The 19,870-nt window shown below is 41.5% G+C and overlaps 1 protein-coding gene across 1 annotated transcript in view; it reads right to left on the bottom strand.

Moving 5' to 3' along the window:
- The window catches only part of PRKCH (protein kinase C eta), a 234,948-nt gene extending 215,615 nt beyond the window's left edge, over positions 1-19,333 (bottom strand). Inside the window, exon 1 of the mRNA XM_039240767.1 lies at positions 18,629-19,333. Coding sequence (XP_039096698.1) covers positions 18,629-18,991 — 363 coding nt within the window. The 5' untranslated portion in view covers positions 18,992-19,333. The remainder of the gene's footprint in view (positions 1-18,628) is intronic.
- Between the last annotated feature and the right edge of the window lie 537 nt (positions 19,334-19,870).

Genomic DNA, 19,870 nt, shown 5'->3' with positions numbered 1-19,870 from the left:
CCGTCAAGTTCCTCCTAATCCTCCTATACGTGCAAACATATGATATTTGTCCTTCTCTGCCTGACTTATTTCGCTCAGCATAACACCCTCAAGGTCCATCCATGTTGCTACACATGGCCAGCTTTCATTGTTTCTCATTGCCATGTAGTATTCCATGGTATAGATAAACCACATCTTCTTGATCCATTCATCTGTTGAAATATGACATTTTTTAAAGACAAAATCTTTTAGCAGAAGTGGATGACAATGTTTGAATCTTGAATCAGACTCCAGACATGAAAACAATGAGGAATTTCTTCATTCTACAAATGTTTCCTGAATCCCTATCATGTGAGGGGCACTTGGCCAGGGGCTGGGGGTAAGCTGAGGGTCTCTGGGGGAGGCCCTTACACAGAGGATGGTACCGCTGGGCAAAAAGTAGCAGGTCAGCTCGAAGTGAGGCCAGATACCCACCAACACATTCTCATTCACCCCAGACGGTTGCAGCAGCAGCACCTCAGCAAATCAATACAACCACAACCTGAGTACAGGATGTGCATGATAAGGCAGTGAGGAGGCCCAGCAGGGAGACTCAGAAACAATATATTCTCTGCACAGCCCAAGAGCCAACCAAGGCTTCTGAATACCTGAAACCAAGGCTGTGCTAACATCAGTGCAAACACCGTTGGGCCTTACCATGGAGCAAATAAGACTTCTGTTCTGAAAATTAAATATGCACACTTCAGAAACCTCAAACTTAAAATTGACTGTGAGGGAGAGTAGCCAGTCAACAGCTAAAACTGGACAAAATCACCTTGAAACTGAGTCAATGAGGGGGGAAGGGGACTTCATCTTTTTCTGCAAACCAAAATTGTTGGTACCCTTGATTTTATCCATAAATCCCAAAGTTGAAATGACGCACTTTTAAAAAGTACAGTTTTCCTCCCTGAGAGCATGAAAGAACAATTTACATCCAATGATTAGCATTATATATTCAAATATAATTAAAAAATTCAATCAAATTAATTCAAATTCAAATAAAATTAAAAAATTAAATCAAGGAAACATCTTTCAATGCCAACTGAAAGAGGCTATTTACCATCATTTCCCTTCACTGCAGTTATAAAAGTGTTCACTTCAGCTTTTGTAAGGGTTCCTTCAATCCTTTGCAGCCAAATATTACAACTTTACTTCCTTCTGATTTGTCATTCACACTAACTCAGAATCTTCTATCTGTCCACTATCAAGTGAGAAAGCCAACAGACTCAATTTCAAGACTTTTCATTAACTAACTTTGGCCAATATAGTAGCTATAGCATTTCCAGCTTCATTTCCCCAGATTCCTTGCTAGATCTTTCAGAGTGGGCATATGTACAGAATTTACCCAAAATCCCAAGGATTCCAGGGTAAGGAAGGCATTTCCTCTTCCATCAGTGACCATCTTATTGATTTACACCCCAGAATCTTAAATAAAACGCGAAAATAGTCAGAAGGCTGGACTCAAAAATCCCTCCTAAAATTCTCAAAACTCCAAATTCTAAATCCCCTAAAACAAAAAACTCTAAAAGTCTATGTAAATAGATGCCTTCTTGTTTTCAGAGTTGATTTCAGAAAAAGCTGGGCCCATGAGTTCATTATTTAAGCACTGGCAGGGGTGGTGGTGGTGGCAGTGGTTATGGTGACATTGATGGTAATTTTCGGTAGTGCTATGTGTCACACACTGTGCTCGGTGGTTTACATAAGTCCTCACTGTATTCTCTTATACGCCTGGGAGGTAGGTGCTGTGTTATGGTGAGAAGCCTGGAGCTCATAGAGGTTAAATGGCCTCTGCTAATGAGAGGCAGAACTGATAGTTGAACCCCAATCTGGCTGACACCCAACCATCACACTATGATGCATTGATAATTATGGTAGTTGTCCAATAAATATTCCTCAAAGCCTGTACTTTGTACTATTACTCTGTAATTGTAGATCCTGTATCCTAATTTATGTGGCTTAGGCAAAGGCAAATGTATCTTTTTTTTTTTTCCTAGGAGAGAGAGACAGCGTGAGCAAGAGAGGGTCAGAGAGAAAGGGAGACACAGAATTAGAAACAGCCTCCAGGCTCTGAGCTGGCTGTCAGCACTGAGTCCGACGCGGGGCTCGAACCCACGAACCATGAGATCATGACCCAAGGGAAAGTCGGACGCTTAACCGACTAAGCCACCCAGGCACCCTGGCAAATGTATCTTTTTACATGAAACACAGAGCAAATGGATGCTGAAGGGAAGGTCAGAAATACTCTGGAGATCAACGTGATGCCAAAATAGGCATTATCCAAAATTACTCAAGTAGGCAAAACTATCCAGAGTTAATTCACAAAATTATAGTCAATAAAGCAAATAAGCTTTCGGCGGTGAGAATCAACTGTATCTAGTTATTCGTATGTTTTGAGGTTTTATTTCCTTTAGGGTTATTGGCATCTAATTTATTAATTCTCATCCATCAGTCTACAGTTTGGTAAAAATAAAAGAAAATAAAAACACTTTGGGGCCTTAGCAGTTATATCACCACATTGTAATTATCCTATCCCTCTATGGGGTGCCTGGGCGGCTCAGTTGGTTAAGCATCTGACTTCACCTCAGGTCATGATCAAATGGTTTGTGGGTTCGAGCCCTGCATCGGGCTCTGTGCTGACAGCCAGCTCAGAGCCTGGAGCTTGTTTCAGATTCTGTAACTCCCTCTCTCTCTGACCCTCCCCTGCTCACGCTGTCTCTCTCTCTCTCAGAAATAAATAAAGCATTTAAAAAATTTAATTATCCTATCCCTCTAAGAATTAAAACTTTCCATTAATATGTATGAGTCTACAGAAAATAGAGCATTCAGAAATACAAAAATGTGGAATTAAATTCAGAATCTTTGCTTTCTTTCTTCTTCAGAAAATATGGTGCTAGGGACACCTGGGTGGCTCAGTCAGGTAAGCATCTAACTCTTGATTTCAGCTCAGGTCATGATCTCATGGTTCATGGGATTGAGCCCTCCTGGGCTGGCTTCACACTGATGGCTCAGAACCTGCTTGGGATTCTCTCCCCCCCCCCCCCCCCCCCCCCCCCCNCTACAGTGAATGAAGGTGAAGTCTCAAATCTAAAATGTCTTGTATGGCATATACGGTTCATCCCTGAAACTTAAAGCCATATTGAAAAATGAAGCACGACAATGAAAATATGCACCCTGACCTTTGAGAATTTTTTCCCATTAAAGACGAGTGGCTATGGGTAATAGAAAATAGTAAATTCTTGATGCCAGTACTTTTTAAGAGAGTGACTGTCCTGTGATTCCAATGCCACGTATTTCACCTATACTTAAGTAATAAGAAGACAACAGGGGCACCTGGGTGGCTCAATCGGTTAAGTGTCCGACTTTGGCTCAAGTCGTGATCTCACGGTTTGTGGGTTCGAGCCCCGTGTCAGGCTCTGTGCTGACTGCCAGCTCGGAGCCTGGAGCCTATTTCAGAGTCTGTGTCTCCCTCTCTCTCTGACCCTCCCCTGCTCAGCTGTCTCTCTCTCTCTCTCTCCTAGAAATAAATAAAAATAAATAAAAAATAAAATATTAATATCCTTGGGAGATTAAAAGTAACCAAAGCTATCAAAAAAAGTAAGTATTCAGGGGCGCCTGGGTGGCTTAGTCGCTTAAGCGTCTGACTTTCGCTTAGGTCATGATCTCACGGTTCGTGGGTTCGAGCCCCGCGTCGGGCTCTGTGCTGACTGCCAGCTCAGAGCCTGGAGCCTGTTTCAGAGCCTGTGACTCCCTCTCTCTCTAACCCTCCCCTGCTCATGCTGTCTCTCTCTCTCTCTCTCTCTCCTAGAAAAAAAAAATTAATAAAAAAAACTAAGTATTCAAACCTACATTTCTTAAAGGTCTACTTGGTGCTGGGCACTTTTAATTTACTACATCTAATCTTCACACCAGTCCTATAAGGTAGCTAACATTAGCATCATTTTCCAGATGAGAAAACTGTCAGAGTTAAGGACCTGATGATCACTGTAGCAGGACGGGGGTAATACCAAACTTGGTAACACCCTCTTTCCATTACCTCCTTTTTGTTCCTCCACATGTCAAACCTATTCCTACCTGTGGGCCTCTGCCTTAGCTGGTCCCTTCGCTGGCTGGGTGCTTATCATTCAGGCCTCAGCCAAAATGTCACCCTCCCTGTGAGTCTTTCTCTGTCCATTCTATATAAAGCAGTCATCTGTCACACTCCATCATACCACCCTGTTTTAGTTCTCCAGGGAGCACTTAACCACCATTTGTTGTTATTTTCATAATCACCTGTTTGCCTATTTATTATCTACTTCTCCATGCTAGGACAGAAGCACTATGGGAGCCAAGACGCCAGGTGTTGTGTTCTCTGCCTTGTCTCCTAGATGGAGCTGGGTACGTATCAGGCACTCAACAAAGATCTATGAATGATTAAATCGCTTTTCTCTGCCCCCACCACACACTGTGGTGACATCGGGGAAGAATCTTGGATTCCAGTCCGCAGACCTAGATTCTAACTTTACTTCTAACCAGCTAGGGGGCTGCCCTCTGGGCAACCTTCACTCAGTTCAATTTCTATTATCATCAGGTCACTTCCCAACATGTCAGTGAGGTGAGCTGAAACTCAAGAGGAGATCAGAAAATCTTATTGGGTCAGAGGGACTCAGACCATATGAGACCAGGGGTCACAAGACCAGAGCAGCAGACCAGCATCACTGGTTTCATCGTTTTGTCTTGGACTAACACAATGGTTCACCATAATGCTCAGTACAGCTCAAAAGAAAGGCAAATGTTCTAAGTATACAGATATATCCTAGCTCTTTTTACAGGGGAAAAGTTGGTATTAACAAAAGATACAAGCCGAAGTCACTCAAACTGTCCTAGTTTTTTGGTTTGTTTTTTTAACTTTTCATCCACGGCAAACCTCAAAGAAACCCCTTCAAAAATAGAGGCTTTTGAAAATACCTAAATAACACAACCAAATAAGTCTTAAAATGGGTCATCATCTAGTATATTTCACCAGGAGCCAAAAGTAAGTGAGAGTACATTTTTTAAGCACATAGTTTTCTCTAAAATGTATAGCTCTTCTTTTCAACTAATTGTCTGCTATAATTAGTTGAAGTGAAAATGGCCTCAAATATAGGGGAAAAGATTAGAACCATGCCCTGGGAATTACAAATTAATAAAAGCCTTATTTTTTATACCTTTCAATTGGGGTTTCTAAATTCAAAACTCTGTGTTCACCATCAGGCTTTGGGTACCAGTAATCTGGTGATACTGAGCCCAGCACACTGTCAATATGCACATATATGCATCCTACTAGAAACAGGGTCCATAGCTTCCATCATCACTAAAAGGGTCGAGGGCTCAAAAACAGTTTCGGGGGGGGGGGGGCACCTGGGTGGCTCTGTCGGTTAAGCGTCCGACTTCAGCTCAAGTCATGAAATCACAGTTCTTGAGTTCAAGCCCCACATCAGGCTCTGTGCTGAGAACAAGTTCAGAGCCTGGAGCCTGTCTTCAGATTCTGTGTCTCCCTCTCTCTCTCTTTCCCTCCCCTGCTCGTGCATGTGCACTTGCTCACTCACTCTCTCAAAAAAAAAAAAAAAAAAAAAAGAAAAGAAAAAACATAAAAGTTTCAGAAGCACTGCTTCTGCTGAGACTCTGTTCTCAACTCTTCCATACTATGATAAAACAACAGCAAAATATAATAAAGCATTTAAGAGGTCCATACCTGACAAGTTAATAAATGCATTCTGTTTGGAGAATTATCCAATATATTTATGACCCTTGTGTACTCTTCCAAAAATAATTTCAGAGCTTAGAACAAATCTGAGTATCAGCAGCACGGTCTCCAGAAGATGTTTCAGAAGGAAGCAAAACTTTCATTGTCCAATGGAACCATCTCTAGAACCACATAACTCTGATGATGGAAGAGGCCACAGGAAGGGGGCCCGTGACATCACAGACAAGGATACCAAAGCCTCAGGTGAGGACAATATCATATTTAAGTGCTATGAGAGAGATATAAGAACAGTGCTATCCAAGTACAAGGGATAAATTAACTTACAAATGAAAATGCAGCTTTGGGGTTTTGGTTTAAGCACTTAGAGAACAGGGCTGGGTCTAGAACACACTCACATTGGCCTCCCTATGACTTATTAATATAATAATGAGGGGCTCTTGTTGGCCATAGTTCCATTCTCTGAAAATTTTTTAAATTTAAATTAAATAATTAAATTAAATTAATTTTAAAATAATTATTTAAAATAAAATAAATTATTAATAAATAATTATTACATTAAATAATTTAATTTAGAGCGCACTGGCGGGGGAGGGGCAGAGAGAGAGGGTCCATAGCAGGCCCCAAACTCAGTGCAGAGACCGACATGGGGCAGACCCCATGAACTGCTAGATCATGACCCGAGCCAAAATCAAGAGTCAGACGCTTAACCAACTGAGTCACCCAGGTGCCCGTATCTTCTGACAAATTTTGTATTTTTTTTTTTTTTTTTTACCACAAGCGCAAACTAAACCTTTTAAGCATTTTTCTCCCTGTAAGGTGCAAGGGTGAAGCTTATATAAAATTGAAGGAACTCTGCAGAAGGCAGCACTTAATAAAAACACTGCTGATGAGTCCTCTATTAAGTGGTCTCTCTATAAAAAGTCCTATGTGCTTTGACAATGACTGCTATATTTTACCAAAATACACTAAAAAAAAAATCATGATAAATCACTCTGGATAGTACCATGATTTTCAGCAAAAATTTCCTATCTCATAAAGTTCTCTGACATAACACTTAAACACTACGATAGCCAATACCCTTGGGCTCATTCCTCCATCTAATTAAAATGTCTGTTCTACAAGTGATTTATAGTATTTGTCATCACCTAAGGTGAATATATAGACTGGTGGCTACAGACATGTTGTGACTACAAAACACTAATTACCATACTAGTGAGAATGGCTTCTAGCAAAAGCTCAAACAGTGGGATTCTCAGGCTCTCTCTGACAACAAGTAACAGGGACATAACTTAGAACCATCCTATAGGACAGGGAGCCCATTAGTGTAAATCAAGAAAGATAACTGCATGGGTTGAAATGAGGACCCACTGTAATTCCCTAAGGCTGACTGTAAACCAGGGAACTAACACCAACATCGCGATCAAAGCTAAAAGTCATTTAGACATGAGCTGAATTCTGTTCAAGCCTGAGCAATCTAGATTTGGACCAATTAAATCCTTAGGAGTTATTAACTTTGAGAAAGCTAGTATCAAAGTTTTTGGCTGCTTAAAACCAAACCAGTCACCCCAAAAGAGATGAAATGATGTAACAGCCTAAACATGGAGGAGGCAGAGGCTTTACAGATGGAAGGGTCCTTTGAGACATTCTAGGGTAAACCTCTGTATGATCTAAACCAGGGAACTGAGACCCTGGTACACAGAGGCTTGCCTAAGGTCACAGCTGACAGATGATAAGCCACATCTTGAACCCAACTCTCCTGACTCCCATTACAACACCTCACTTATATACTGCTGGGACTTGTGGAATGAAATACAAAGAGGGCGTTTCTTTTTAATTGGGACGTTAATACAATACTGGTTTCCAGTTAAAGTTAACTCCTAATATTTATTTTTATATTTCAATATTTATATTTACTAACAAGCCAACTTCCTCTAAAATTTTAGGACACAAATATATAGATGTCAATAAATATTTAACTAACTATGAATCTAACTTAATGCATTTATAACTAAAAGAAAACATATCTAAATAAATCTAAAACACATCTACATATTTATGCTACGAGTGTGAATGTGTGTGTGTCACACATCATGTGAGCTAAGGCAACAGTAATGCTTTGGCTGTAGCTTTGGTTCCCACATTCTGAAAACAAAGGCTTGAGATACAGTAGTTGTCAAAAGCTCAAAAACCTCCAGACTCAAGCAGGCGATGCATGAAGAGGGCCAGTTGTACAGGGAGCGGTAGGGTCTGGCAAACTGGGGGACCCCAGAGCTAAATATCTTCAGACTCAACATTAAGAACACCCCTGACAAATGAATTCATCTGCAGGCTTTTTTTTATTGTGCTGAACTAAATAATCCTCCTGCTTCAGCATCTATGATTCTTTTACTACCTGCACAAAGCCTAAGGTATTTACTGGTTCAGATAACGTGTTACTGTCTTCTGCCTTTGGGAGCCCAGTGTTCTTTCGGGTCAGGCCATCTGTTCTCAGGCATGGCAACTTTGTCACTTTCCAAAGATGGAAACACTTCTAATGGCTCAGGAACATTTACCTTTCAAAAGAGCACCTGTGATGTCTCTCTGGGAAAGCACTGTGGGGTCAAAAGTTCCTTTTCTTCTTTTGAGGAATGATATTTCACAGTCATTTCACTGAAGCGGGCCTGTGGTTATCTGTGCAGGGGCTTTAAAATCGGCTGTTTTCCCTCCAGAAAAATGGCTCTAATGATTACCTCAAACCACGTGCTCACAGTATCTTAGTACTTTCTTTTTTTCTGTAATTTTTTGTTGCTGGTTTTCTCCTCCAATTTCTCTCCCCCTTGAAACTCCAGGGCCAATGAAGGAAGGGGCCATGTCTGTCTTGTCCACTTCCCATTCAGGGTAGAGCACAGTGCCCAGTACATACAAGCTCAATGGTAGATGAAGACTCACCTAGGGCTTAGCATTTCATTCAGACACATGTAGCAGTCTGTTAGAGCACTAACAGGAGCAAGGGAGATAAATCCCAGTTAATCACCCATACTATTACACCCTGAACTCCTTCTGACCAATATCACACTTCCATGTGAGCCCAGTCCATTCTTATGGCCATTCTTTCAGGCCATTCAGGGCAATGGAGATCTCAGGATACTGAGGGAACACTCAGGAGGAGAACCCAGACTTGGCATGTCAGGAAAAGTTTTCTGGGTAAGCGGTATCTATAGTGAGACCTGAGGCATAGATGGGAATTAACAGGTGGCCCTTGAGGATGAAACATGTGACTAGAGCAGAGTGTGGGTTAGACAGAGGTGAGCGATAAGGCTCAAGAGGAAACCAAGGGCTGGATCATGGAGAGCTATACCATCTTAAAGATGCATGCTTTGGGGCGCCGGGGTGGCTCAGTCAGTTAAGCATCCGACTTCGCCTCAGGTCATGATATCACGGTTCGTGGGTTTGAGCCCCGCGTCAGGCTCTGTGCTCACAGCTAACTTAGAGCTTGGAGCCTGTTTCAGATTCTGTGTCTCCCTCTCTCTCTGACCCTCCCCTGCTCATGCTGTCTTTCTCTCTTAGAAATAAATAAAACATTAAAAAAATTAAAAAGATGCATGCTTTACCCAAGAGCACAAGGGAACCACTGAAGGTATTAAGTAAAGGAATAACTATCAGTGTGGCAACTAACTCAAAACTCATTTGGATACAGCAACGTTAAGAGTGGAAAAGAGTGGTCAAGACACTGAGTTTCCACTCAGGCCTCAATATTATCATATTCTAATAAAACAGAGCTAAGCAATTAACACAAAAAGAGAACCTCATCTAGTCAATTATTTCACAATACAGAAAAGAGACTGAAGAAAATCCAAGGCACCTCTCTGAGTAAATGCTACCCATCTCATAAAAATATACTGCACTTTTACTATCATAAGGAATCAGCAATCTGAACACCTGCTAGATACCAAAAGAGTTACATAAGATGAAATCATTCATGCTCTGCCCACCAACCTCATTAACTCTCCAAGGTTGAATGCTTATTTCTTGCCTCGGCCGCAAACTTAACATGTTAGGCTCGCAAATTACCAGTGAAAGAAATAACTCATTAACAGACTTAAAAACCACAGTTTTTTAAAATGATGCAAAAGCAAGGAATTCTTCATACAGAGTTTTCAATCTATGACTGTGTTCAAAGGGCATAAAGAATCAACCATTATTTCAAGTATATATCAATGCATCATTAATTGATTTTAAAAAGGGACACTATAATAACTGTAAAAGTTGGTCACTACCCAATTACTTTTATTTCTTTCAGAAAGATGAATAAACTAAAGATGTTTGCAAAGTACTTATACTTGACTTGCTCCAAAATCACATTTAAGCAATTTATTCTTTTGACAAACGTCTAGCGCCTACTATATGGAACACGGCTCTAGGTGCTGGGGTTAGAACAGTGAATAAGAAAGGAAGAGTCTCTGCTCTCATGGTGTTTATACTCTAAAGGAGGAAGGTGTAATAAGTAAATTAACAGAACGGTCTCAGAGAGTGATGTGTATGATGAATGATGAAAAGATAATAATGTGGTCAGGAAAATGCCCTCTGTGGGGAGAAGGGACTTCTGCTACAATCTGCGCGATGCGAAGCAGTGAGCTTCACTGCAGCAAAATTCTTACAATGAAACCAAAGACACGATACATCCAATACAATTCATGCACACTGGGACGAACCTCCCGAGAGAAGCTAAAATATGTTTTCCCCATCAACACTGTGAGCTAGTGTTGGACACTCCTGGCCATCTGGCTCGGAAAGAAATAATTGTTAGAATGAATAGTTGCACTGCAAAGGACAAAAGAGAATGAACCGCTAGGTAAGGAATCTGGAAGAATTTAAATGCTATCAATTCATACACCTGGATCCAGAAATCAGGGGAAAAGGTAAGCACCAATTGTCCAGAGGTAACCTGGCCGCTTCACCTGACAGGACTACCAAAAAGGTATCTCACTGAGAGAAGTTCAGAGAAAAGCAGCTTTCCAGTGCTGCAGGGAACATAATGTCTTCAGGAGGGGTGAACAAGGAAAACAGCTTCAGATCCCGCCAAGCAGGTCCTTCCTTCCTGAGGGGATGCCAAGGTCTTTCCATGACGCAGCCTCCGGCTCCTCCTGCCTTCCCCCATTTCCCCGTGTTCTGAAATAAGTATTATATGCTGGTACCCATTTGGACAGTCAGTGAATGAAGAGAAAAATCTATGAAAGAAGGAAATAAAGTTCTAATGTAGACAAACTTTCGGTTTTCAGAAATCCAAGAAATTGTGCAAAATCAGCCAGTTCCAGAAGAACCAGAAAAAAGAAACCAACAGTGAATTAGAAAACAAGACTACGTCCAAAAAAACCAGAGCTATATTTAATGAATCTGTTATGCTTTTACTCTGATAAATATTTTCTGCACTGAAGAGGCAATGTAGTTTTCAAGAATTAGCCTTGGCTCAAACCTAATTCAGTCACTTACTTAACATCTTCTCTGGTAAAATCCTCATTGTCTATTTCCCCCTACAGCTTTACTGAAGTATAACTGTCATACAACAATATGCACATACTTGAAAATGAACTATTTGATAAGCTTGGACATAAGTGAATATAACTGTGAAACCATCACCACAATCAAAATAATACATATATTCATCTCCCTCAAGAATTTCCCTGTGCCTTTGTATTCCATCTCTCATTTACCTCTATCCCCCATTCCCAAGCAACCGCTGACCTGCTTCCTATCACTACAAACTGGCTTTCATTTTCTAGAATTCTGCATAAATGGAACCATACAGTATATACTCCTTTTCTTCAGGCATCTTTCACTCAATATAAATTATGTTGAGGTTCATCCATATTGTTGCATGTATGAATAACTCATCACTTTTTATTACTTAGCAGTATTCCATTGTATGGGTACACAATTCATTTGCCATTCACCTGTTCAACAGGCACATGAAAAGATGCTCAACATCACTAATCATGAGGGAAATGCAAATCAAAACCACAGTGAGGGGCGCCTGGGTGGCTCAGTTGGTTAGGCACCTGACTTCAGCTCAGGTCATGATCTCACAGTCCATGGGTTCGAGCCCCGCATCAGGTTCTGTGCTGACAGCTCAGAGCCTGGAGCCTGTTTCAGATTCTGTGTCTCCCTCTCTCTCTGGCCCTCTCCCACTCATGCTCTGTCTCTGCCTCAAAAATAAATAAAAACAAAAAATTTTTTTAAAAATCTCTCAAATAGAATAACAGGGAGAATTTTAATAATACTAATATAATAAAATCCATAAAAAATCAAAAACAAAAAACAAAAAAAACACAATGAGATCTCTCACACCAGTCAGAATGTCTATTATCAAAAAGACAAGAAATAACAAATGTTGACAAGGATGTAGAGAAAAGGAAACCCTCATACACTGGTGATGGGAATATAAGTTGATGTGGCCACTCTGGAAAAGAGTATGGTGGCTCCTTAAAGAATTAAAAATAGAATTATCATATAAGCCAGTAATTCTACTACTGAATATTTACCCCCCAAAAATGAAGACACAAGAAAGATACAGGAATCACCGTGTTCACTGTAGTATTATATACAATAGCAAAGATATGGAAGGAACCTAAGCATCCACTGACAGAGAAGATGCTGTGTACACACACACACACACACACACACACACACACACACACACGGAATATTACTCAGCCATGAAGAATGAAATCTTGCCATTCCCAACAACACGGACAGACCTAGAGGATATTATGCTAAGTGAAATAAGTCAAAGAAAGACAAATGTCATATGATTTCACTCATATGTGCAATCTAAAAACAAAATAACAAAACATTAATAAATATAGAGAACAAACTAGTGGTTACCAGAAGGGAAGAGGCGGCAGGGATGGGCAAAATAGGTGAAGAGGATTTAGGGGTACAAACTTCCAGTTATAAAATAAATAAGCCATGGGGATGAAAAGTACAGCATAGGGAATATAATAATACTGTAATAACTTCATGTGGAGATAGATGGTAACTACACTTACCATGGTGAATATTGCATTATGTATAGAATTGTCAAATCCCTATGTTCGACACTTGAAACTTATATAACATTGTAGGTCAACTACACTTCAATAAAAGAATTTTTTTAATTCAACTGTTGACATCTGAGGAGTGTCCAGTTTTATTACAAAATTAAGCAGTTATGAACATTCATGTATATTCTTTGTATAAATGATTTCTCATGGTAAATACTTTAGATTAGCTAGGTCATGTGGTAGATATATGTTTAACACTTTAAGAGACTGCCAAACTGTTTTCCAATGTGACTAAACCATTCCCCACAGTGGTGTATGAGAGTTCTAGCTGCTCCACTTCCTCACTAACACTTGGTATGGCTGGTCATTTTAATTCAGCCTTTCCAGTGGGTTTTGGTTTTAATTTTGACTAATGACTAATGCTTTTGAGTATCTTCTAATGTGTTATTTTCTATGAAGGTGCCTATACAAATCTTTGTCCCATTTGTAAATTGGGTATTTTTCTCATTGAGTTATAAGAGTTCTTTTATATGTTTACATTACAAGTCCTTCTTCTGGTTTAACGTTGAAAATAGTTCCTATCTATGGCTTGTTTTTTCACTTTCTTAAGTCTTTGAAAAGCAATAACTCTTAATTTTTATAAAGTCTGATTTTATTTTTTTAATGGTTTGTGCTTGGGGCGCCTGGGTAACTCAGTCAGTTAACCGTCTGACTTCGGCTCAGGTCATGATCTCACAGTTCGTGAGTTTGAGCCCCACATCAGGCTCTGTGTGGACAGCTCAGAGCCTGGAGCCTGCTTCAGATTGTGTCTCCTTCTCTCTCTCTGCCCTTCCATACCCATGCTCTGTCTCTGTCTCTCAAAAATGAATAAACGTTAAAAAAATTAAATAACAATAATAATAGTTGGTGCTTTTTGTGTCCTATCTAAAAAATATTTGCTGAACCCAATGTCACTATGATTTTCTTCTGTGTTCTGATAAAAGTTCAACTTTATAACTTCTCTTACAGTTAAACCCCTATGCTGAGGTCTATGATTCATTTCGGGTTAATTTTTGTGTGTGGTGTTAGGTAAGGATCAATGCTCATATTTCTGCATTTCACTGTTCAATTGTTCAAGTAACACCTCTGAAAAGATTATTTCCCCATTAAGTTGCCTTGACAGCTCTGAAAAAAAAAAAATCAACCAATCATATATGTATGGATCTATTTCTAGACTCTCTTCTATTCCACAGATCTGTTGGATTCTCTTCACTCCAATACCACCTTATCTTGATTATGGTAGCATTTACAGTAAGTCTTAAATCAGTAAGTCCTCCCACTTGTTCGTTTTCAAAATTATTCTTAGGTGAGTCTAGGTCTTTTGCACATGCATATAAATTTTAAAATTGGTCTGTCAACTTAAAGCTTGCTGAGATTTTGACTAGATATTGAACAATTTGGGAAGAATTGGGGCTTAATATTGAATCTCCCCACTCATGAACACAGTAACCCTCTCCATTAATTTAGATCTTTATTTCAGCAATATTTTATCATTTTCAGTGACCAAGTTTTGCATAACCTTTATCAAATTTACCCAATTTTATTTAGTTCTGACGCTCTTAAAAATGGTAGTTTTTCTATTTCAGTTTTCAGTTGCCCACTAATTGTATATAGATGTACAACTGACATTTGTATATTGGTTTAGATCCTGCCACTCAGCTACACTCACTTGTTAGATCTAGTAGCCCTTGTAGAGATGCCTTAGAATTTTCTACAAGCAGTCATACAGAAGTAAAACACATGGCCAACCTGTCATGCTTATGCATAACTGTTTAAGAATACCTCTTAAAAGAGGTTTTTAAGAATTATTTGAAAGATTCATTCACCAAGGTGTGATCTCAGTGAGTGCAGCTTATATTTACTCAGTAACACTCTCTGTAAATAAAGACAGTTTTACTTCTTCCTTTGTGATCTGTATTTTTTTTAAATTGCCTAATGCACTGAATGGGACCTCCAACACACTGTTGAACAGAAGTGATAAGACTAGATATCCTTGCCATTTCTGATCTTAGAGGAATATCATTCGTTCTTTCACCATTAAGATGTTAGCTATAGGTTTTTCACAGATGTCCTTCATCAGGCTGAGTAAGTCCTATTCTATTACTAATTTGTTGAGAGTTTTTAATCATAAATGGATACTTAATCTTGTCAAACACCTTTTCTATATTTATTAAAGTGATCATACCAATCTCCTCTTTTATTCTGTTACTATGAAGAACTGCACTGATTTTTAAACATTTAATCCATCTTGCAGTCCTGATTATAAACCCCATTTGGTCATGATGTACTACCCATTTGCTACATTGTTGGATTTGATTTGCTAAAATTTAAGAATTCTTATATCTATGTTCATGAGGGGCATTGGTCTGTACTTTTATTTTCTTATAATGTTTTCATCAGGTTTTGGTATAAGGGTCATAGAATGAGTTGGGATGTTTCCTTCTCTATTTTTTTTTTAAATGGTTATTTATTTTGAGAGAAAGAGAGAGCAAGTATGCATGGGAAAAGGGAAAAAAGAAAGGTAGAGAGAAACCCAAGCAGGCTCCATGCTATCAGCACAGAGCCCCACATGGGGCTTAATCCCACAAACCGTGAGATCATGACCAGAGCCAAAATCAAGAGTCAGTCACTTAACCAACTGAGCCCCACAAGGTGCTCCTCTTCTCTATTTTCTGAAATAGGTTGTGTAGAGTTGGCACTATTTCTTTCTTAAATATATGACAGAATTTACTAGAAAATCCATCTTAAGACCTTGAGTCTGCATTGTGGATAGTTTTTAACGACAAATTCAATTACTTTAATAAACATAAAGATATTCAAGCTATTTGAATGAGCATAGGTAGTTTGTATCTTTCAAGAAATTTATTTCACCTAAATTATGGAATTATTAACATAAAATTATTTATAATATAATTTTTTTAACATCTGTAGGATCTATAGTGATGTTCTCTCTTTCCTAATATTGGTAATTTTGTCTTTTTTCTTGATCATTCTGGCTTGAGGTTTATTAATTTTATTATTCTCCCCCCCAAAGAACCAGCTCTCTGTATCACTGATTTTTCTCTATTGTTTCTCTTTACTTCACTGACTTCTCTTTACCATTTCCTTCATTCTGCTTACTTTTGGTTCAACTTGCTCTTATTTTTTAGTTTCAGGTGGAAACTTAGGTCTTTGAGATCTTTTCTAATGTAACTATTTAACCCTGTGAATTTCTGTTTCAGAATTTCTTTAACTGTATCCCACCTACCTCCTTGGGTTTTTTACACAGATTAAATGAAATATGTATAGTCAGTCAGGTAAGAAATATTTGATAACCTAATCCATGTCAGGTCAGGCGCTGTGCTTAGTACTAAGAGTACACCACATTAAAATAAAACTAATCTCTTGTTTCATCAAGCTTAGAAGGTGATATTGACAAAATAGGTACAAAAATAAATCTTGTTGATTTTCTTGATACTGAGAAAGTACATTAAGCCAGAATGCATAACTTTTTTGTTTTATTCTAATGATAAACATTTTGTTTTTGTCTCTCTACTCATGAACTAGCAAAAACTAAGTCAGTAGGTTTTCTTTTTTAAAGTTCAGCAATTTGTAATCATGAATTTATTGTAGAGTAAAACCAAATAATCTGCTTGTACATGTCTGAATAAACAACACATTGCAATTTAATACACTAAAGATAAATAAGTATTTCTGTAATGCTAAACCTGAAAACCACCTTTAGATCTATAAAGGACCATTCAAAAAACAAGCATTCCATACATTCCTAACAAGAGTCTTCTTAAAATTTAAGGAAACACTCTGCCCTTCTATCTATCCTATCCTCAGTTTTAAAATACCCAGGACATTTTACAAAAATCCTCTGTCCCTCTCCCTTATTGACTAAAAACGCATGACAAATCACTGGTTTCAAGATCTTTTGAATGCTGACTGATCCTACCAAACATTCATGTTTTCAAAAACACCACCAGTGTGTTAAACATCACAGTATAATTCAGACAATTATCGATATAGATTTACATTTAAATCTTTGTTCATCCAGTAGGACCATAAGCAGCTCTACATACCCTACCCTGTAAGGTAACCTACCATATGCTTCTTCCAGTCCTCATCTCTTGGTCTTCATTTCAGCCACAGGTTCTCAACCTTAACTGCACATTGGAATCACCTGGGAGCCTGAAAGTACTAACACTGGGGTCCCGCAGCCAGAGATTCTTAGAGTATTTAAAAGTGGGGATTTTCAACAGCTCCCCATGTGAGTCAATGTGCAGACCAGGGATAAGAAGGACCAGTCTAGGGTCTCTAGAAGAAGTCATGCTTCTAATAGCCATTGGCCAGTCTGTACCACTATACTTCAGAACCTAGTTCCTCTAGAGCTTTCCCAACCTAACTCCTAATCAAACACTAATTCAGTAATTCCATTTGGATTCCTCGGCTCACCTATGTCTATCCAGAAAGTCACAGGATAAAATGTAAGTCTCTCTATTTTAGCCATTCCTCTCCAATCCACTTCTAAATTTCATGAAGTTCAGCTGAAATTAACCCCATATAATTTAACGATAAGGTTAAACAGTCATCATGTTTTCTTCCATTAAAACTATTAAAAGAGAGTTCTACAAACCATCTGTAATTTTAGAGTATATGGTAAAATCACCAGTTCCTCAAAGTATAAATATCGAAATGAGTCTTCATTACTATCCATCTGATTCTACCACGTGTTAATTTCGAAGAGGTTTTCAATATTGATTCACATTCTGGGCTCAAAACTGACAACCTCCAGAAGAACTTAAACCATTAAACTTCTGAGAATCTTCAAACAGCTTACTCCATTTTGCCAAACCAGACCACTTCATTATAATTATCATTTCATCACGTAAAAGTGAGAAGGAGAACACCTGTATCACAAAGACAGTATGAGGAATAAGACACAAAAGCATTTTAGCACTGAGTAAAGTGCTAACAGAAATTGATCAGTCGCAGCAGAAGCTCTGCCTCATGGGAACTATGTGAAAAGAAGTGGCAAGTAGGCAGTTGTGGGTAATTACTGGCCATTACACAGGAACACCAGCAGGTGAGGCGAGGAGAACCGGGGGTGGCCCACAAACTACTAAGGGGTTCTCAAAGCTCCCAGACGAATAGGAACAGAAACGCACTACAAGACCCGCACTGCTCAGGCTACTGGAGTTACTTGCAAACACATGTAACCTCATCTCCTTGGAAAACTGCTAAACAATAAAACTTCGCCAACGTGCAGACCCAGGAACTCCGATCCCTGCGTGTAGCTTATGTACCCATGGGATGTAATGGATCTGCATGCCGAAACACGTGTGCACGTCTGAGCAGCTGAACCAACACGTATCCATAAACATTATGAATAATACTTGAGAGAATGTATGGCTTTCTCCTAAGAAGCGCTTTAAGCACGTTACCCAAATCAAGTCGCTTTCATATCACATCTTCTCGCCTTTCCTTAGTATGACCCGCGTGCGAAGAGTCGGGGCACCCTACCCAAAGTCTGAGCGTTGTAGGGGAGGGGAGTGGTGAGGAGGGTGGCTGCCTCCACCCCAACTTCCCGTTAGCCCAAGCTGCCATCCCAAGTGGGGACCGTGTCCAGCCTGGCTTCCTGGAGACACACGTGAGCCCTCACACACCCACCGCGGTCGCGTCACCAGTGCCACGGCCACCGGGGCGAGGACCAAATCCGAAGGGAATTCCCTCCGTCGCCGAGCTCTGCAACAGGACGGGCAAGCGGGACCCGGGAGAGTTTTGAAAAGCGAAGGGGGATAAGAGAGTCAAGTGGACACAACCGGGAGGGATCACAGTCACTCACCCAGCCCTCGAAGGTGTCCGAAGCGCCGGCCGTGCGCAGCAGCTCTTGGAACTGCAGAGTGCAGTTGGCCACGAAGTGGTCGTAGCCCAGGGGCGTCTCGTGGAAGACGGCCAGTTCGAGGTGGCCGCCGTCCGTGACGTTGGCGCAGAACTCCTCATTGTACGTGGGTTTGTTGGTCTTCTGTTTGGTGCTCGTCTGGCCCACGCGCACCTGGTCCACGCTCACCGTCAGGTAGGGGTCCAGCAGCTGGTAGCCCTTCTTGAAAAGCGAGTGGCGCAGGGACCAGCGGGTGGGCTGCAGCCCCACCGCCTCGCCGATGCGGACCCTCAAGTAACCATTGAACTTCATGTTGCCGGACGTCATGCCGGCGCCGCTGCCCCGGCCCGGGGGCGCCGCGCTGGCTCCCAGCGGGACAGTCTGGAGCCCCTGCTCAGGCCAGCCCTCCCGGCAGCCGCAGGAGTGGAGGCAGCTCCGGGGAAAAGCAGCGGCCAAGCCCCTTTCGACTGGCCATTCTGCCTCCTCCGCGGGACCTTCCCCTCCCCTCCTTCCCTCGCCCCCTCCCTCGCGAGGTGGAAAGGAGGGGAGCCCGGAGCCGAGCTCTCGGCGAGCCGGGGGAGTCCGAGCGTCCGTCTCGAGCGCGCGGCGCTTCCCGGGGGCTCGCACAGGACTCGCCCCTTCTGCAGGGCCGGGAAGCTCCTCTCGCTGGAGAGCCGGAGCGACCCGTCCGGCTAGCTCCAGCCCCGAGCGTCTCTTACCCCCGCCTCCTCCCGCCCCCGCCTCCGCGGGCTCACGCTCTCCCCCCCTCGGCGAGCTTCAAACCAGGAAGCAGCTGCCGCCGCATCCCCGGCGGGAGGCTCGCGCCGCCAGGCTCCAAGTTCACCGAAGCTCAGCCCCGGCTCCCGCGCCTTTCGAACCGCGGGGGCGTGGCGCGCAGCCGGCGGGGCCCGGCGGTGGTCGGGGGCTGGGCGCGCGCAGCCGAGAGCCCCAGCGCCGGCTCGCCGGTCCCGCTCTGCGCGCGCTCGGTGCAGCGCGGGCTCTGGCCGTGCCCTGTGGGCTAGATGTTCCCCCAGGTTCAGGCGGAAAAGCAAAGGGCTCGAGGCCTAGCGCGCGCCAACACCTGAGGCCTGGGAGTCAAGGCCCGGGAGTGCTGGAAGGCGGGAGGAAGCGCGAGAGCAGGGAACCTGCGCTCCAGGAGTCGCCGGCACCTCCTTACCACCCGAGGAGCTGGGCGGGCGAGCCTAC

Source organism: Hyaena hyaena, unplaced genomic scaffold, assembly GCF_003009895.1.
Source record: "Hyaena hyaena isolate Hyena2069 unplaced genomic scaffold, ASM300989v1 scaffold_181, whole genome shotgun sequence".
In the NCBI taxonomy this organism is placed as follows: Eukaryota; Metazoa; Chordata; class Mammalia; order Carnivora; family Hyaenidae; genus Hyaena; species Hyaena hyaena.
The sequence above is the reverse complement of the archived record's forward strand: the minus strand, read 5'-3'. Positions and strand labels throughout refer to the sequence as shown.